Source organism: Micromesistius poutassou (genome assembly GCF_964030765.1).
Source record: "Micromesistius poutassou genome assembly, contig: SCAFFOLD_5745, whole genome shotgun sequence".
NCBI lineage: Eukaryota > Metazoa > Chordata > Actinopteri > Gadiformes > Gadidae > Micromesistius > Micromesistius poutassou.
In genome coordinates, this window is record NW_028179426.1 from 1 (window position 1) to 4,189 (window position 4,189).

The 4,189-nt window shown below is 48.7% G+C and overlaps 1 protein-coding gene across 1 annotated transcript; it reads right to left on the bottom strand.

The window, feature by feature from the left end:
* Positions 1–703: 703 nt before the first annotated feature.
* Positions 704–1,496, bottom strand: LOC311372845 (dynein axonemal heavy chain 9-like; the record flags this gene model as incomplete). The annotated part of the gene is made up of 2 exons (XM_084489793.1): positions 704–898; positions 1,335–1,496. Coding segments are annotated over 2 exons (357 nt in total), but the record flags the coding sequence as incomplete, so codon positions are not given.
* Between the last annotated feature and the right edge of the window lie 2,693 nt (positions 1,497–4,189).

The following is a 4,189-nucleotide window of genomic DNA, read 5'->3' on the forward strand; positions in this document are numbered from 1 at the left end:
GGTGGATGGATTCTGGTTTGAGGTGTGTTGCTGGTTGAAGCCCGAAGCGCCCTGGTTTTGGATGGCCTACTAGCGCTGTGCCTTCACCAGGAGTGTGATACATAATACATGATCGCTCGCTAAAGTGCTGATTACAAGGATTCTTGTCTCTGGAGTTTTTTGTGCAGAGTCAATTTTTTGGTAATTTTGTCAATATATAATACATTTATCCCTAAATACGATACATGCCTGATGAAGGAAACTTAATGATTTATTGTTAGTATTATTACAATACCCTTCAATCTTTTTTTTTCAGGATGCAATACATTATACATACTTAAGTTTTATTCAAATTAAATTGTAACTTCACCATGTGGTGTGATAACGGCAGGGTATTTTAATACTATGCTATTTTTGTGTTTCTTGAGGTCAACTAAACGTGTGAAGGAAACATGAATATCACTGTCAGCTGTTTGGCTGGTCTGCATAGTGTTGATTCCAGAGCCTTATAAACACTTTTTCTTTAAATGTCGGTGCCCAGAGACATGATGTTTTAGCTTTGCTTTCCCGTTGAGGAAAGTTTAGTAGTGCTGTGCTGAGTTTGTGTTCACCGTTAACCAATCAGATCACCGCATCCGGCATGCTTGCAACTAAATACGAAGCAAAAGAAAAGTGAAAAGCACGGCAGGAATGGTCGGCCTTACAGGACCACGTCCACACTCACATTGATCTTGCTCTTGATGGCAGCGAGCTTGTCCTGGGCAGTGGCCAGCTCGGAGTTGGCCTTGCTGAGAGCCTGACGCTTGGGCTCCACCTCACAGAACACCTCGTAGAAGCGGACGATGTTGATCACCCAGGAGCAGAGGCCGGCCGCCGCCAAGGACTTGGAGGAGACGAGGTCAGGCTGGAACTCTGGGTTCTGGAGAGAGGAGAGCGTGGGACCCAGTGGGTGAAGTACCGGTCAAAGACAGACAGAACAAGCCTTCCTTTGTACTGTGGTACACCAGAGGATTAACATTGACCCAAACAGCAGCAGGCCAGCGCCTCTGATCTTCTGCAAATCGAATGAAAGGCCATGCTGTTTTTTTTTACCCTTTTCCTTTGCTTTAAAAACTAAACATGAAGAAAAGTTCATCATCATTTTTGTAATGTGGTCAATGTGGAATTTTTGGCCCTTTGACTTTTCTGTCATCGTTTGACTCATGGTACCTTTTTCCCCTTGCGGCCATCTTGGTTCAAAACGCTAGCCAGTGCTTGTTTACAACCAAGATGGACTCAGACGGCCACTAGTGGGAACAAGACCCAGATCCCCCTCCTCACTGCGTCACTCCTCCAGGACCACTAGCGCTGCTAACCTGCAGGTAAGGCCGGATAGCCTTCAGGCACGCCTCCGGAATATTCTCCTTGTTGAAGGTGATCAGGGAGTCCAGGAAGGCGTCCACCTTGGCCATCATCACCTTGGCCGCCTTCCAGCTGCGGTCCTTGGGGACACACCCACCGGGCGCCATCAGCACCATCACGGCCGCCACCACGTTGGTCACCTCCACCACCGGGGAACCGAAAGACTTGAGCTCCGTCAAGTTGCCCTGGGGGAGAAGAAAGGGGAAAATGATGCAGACAAAAAAAATGACAATTTGAGTGTTGGTGGTGAAGTAAACAAAAGTTGAGTTTCCTTTCTGTTTGTTCCAGAACAACAGGACTAAAGGAGGAGGAGGGAGAACGTGACTGCACCCGGAGAACCGAATGACGTCCACTCGGTCACGCAGCTCGGAAGGGCGACGTGTCGGCAGACGGGAATGACAGCGGGAAAACCCAAAGGCACAGTTAATGAATTAAGTTCTGTTGAAATGGGGGGGGGGGGGGGGGGGGCGGGGGGGCGGGGGGGGGGAACCCCACGCCTTTCAATTCCTTTCGGGCGAGGAAAAACAAATCCCAAAAAAGAAGGGAATCAAAAAGTGCAGGGGGAGGCAAGAAAGGAAAATACCCTGCTGCCTTTGAGACAAGAGAGAATAGTAATTAGGGCCTCTTCAGAGAGCTCTGGGCTGCGGTGCCTACTCTAACAGGGGTTGAGCACCCATTCTCCGACCACCCCAGGTGGGCGGAGAAGGGGAAGGTGACATGGGAGCCCGGACGTGTCCACGGAATGCTGATCCGGAATTACGGCGGGTGCCTATCCGCGGGGCTGGGCGTATCGCACCGCTGTGTGAGGCTAACGTCATAGAGGGGGAAAAAAACACAATAGAATAAAATGACTGAAAATTGACATTAAGAAAGTTTTGAAAAATATTGAAGTGACACGAGAACGCTGACGAGACGACTATCCCCAATTACTGTGAAACTAATCCGTTTGTTTGAGGGGTTTGTCGACGAAGCAAGGAGCGCTTTAACATCCAACGGCGCGCCCTCAGGAAGGTAAGGAGCAATAACAATCAAAACAGTTTGAGCTGAAACAGACCAAAAAAACGATGACGAACAACGCAAATCAGCATCAAGGGCTTTTCTCACACAAGACCGTGTTTTTACTTTATTTCCAACCAAATTCAGCATGAGCAACGAAAAACCACCACCGCCATCAGTTAACGATTTAATCTCATCTGCTGGAGCTGTTTTGGAGCCACGCGAGGCCGCGTCCAGAACGCTGGGAGCTATCGCCGCCCAGCACAAGGACAGACTGACGGTCGGTGTGAAATGCTCACTTCTCTACGGGGGACAGCCGCACGTTCCGAGTGCTAGGTCACGAGGAGCGTGCCGCTCACACACACACACACACACACACCTTGTTGAGCGTGTTCAGGGCCTCCTGAGCGGCCAGGAGAGCGGGCTCCGCCTTGGCCAGGTCCTCCTCGCAGTCCCTCTGCTTCCCGCTCACCACCACCGCAAAGTCCGCCACCTTGGCCTCCTCCTCGTCCGCCACGGCCTTCTCCCGGGACACCTTCTCCGTCTCCACGCCCACCACCTGACCGGGTGGAGACACACCATGGCTCACTTCACCGAAAGGCTCTGCTGCTTACCACCTGGGACTCTCTGTCTCTGTCTCTGTCTCTGTCTCAAACTGCAGACGAATAATTGGTTGAATCCAGCAGATGATTCCTATTTGACGCTGCACTGTGAGTCTAACTCCAGAGTTTTCCAGAGTGACTCTAGCTAATGGAGGTTTTCTATTGGACAGGAGCCTGCTAGTCGAATATACACTTATTGACACATTGACACGTGTCAGAATTTTCTCTTTCTCTGCCCCCGTGCCAGTGAAACATGGAACTGTACTGAAACAGTGAGCACAAAACAATGACATATATGCCATATAATGCCATATATTATTTGCCCATTCTCTGTGTGTACATATCGAGGACATTAATAATGTATAACAGAAGAGCAGCCTGTGTATATAATACATACAGTATCGAATAAATCAGGCATAATGCGGAGAAACCAGGCTGACCCAAAAAGCAAATAGCTGCAGGTCGGTTCTAGGGGGAATATGGAATAAAATACAAATCTGTGCAATCGTTTTATAAAGATCATCTCATGGACCGTTTGCTGCCTTATGCAATTAGACTTGGAAGAATGGACATCTATCAGCTGATGCCTTTCAGCAGCGGTTAGCGAACGGAACACGAGCAGAATAACGGAAGCCTGCGTGACCTATGCGGTTGACCGGCGCAGGCAACCATGCTGCTTGTCTTCATGAGTCTCAACGGGCCGGCGACAGTACATTTCCACACTACATCGCCACTGTGCTACACTGTGCATCCACTATGCATCCACTATGCCATCCTGTGCTACAATGCTACAGTACATGCTACATTGCTCCAATGTACATCCACTATACAGTATGTGCCACATTGCTACAGTACATTTCCACAGTGCATGCTACAATGTACATCCACTAAATAGTTCTGTTGTACATGCTACAATTAGAGCTGGGACTACTCGTCGACGTAGTCTACGTAATCTACGTCATAAATTAGTCGACATGAATAATTTGCGTTGACGTGTCGTCCCTGTTTTTTTTTCTCTCTCCCAGGATGGCAGCAAAACACCGTCAGTTCTGTTGAGTTCCCCCCTTCCTCACCCTGGAATGTTCATTTATCAAGCAGTTGCAGTAGTAAACCAAAGATCCTCCTCTCTGAGTAAACGTTACGTTAGACTCAGGGCTTAAATTTCAGCGCGGGATTGCGGGTATTGCACTTTTTTTTTTAAAAATCCTTCA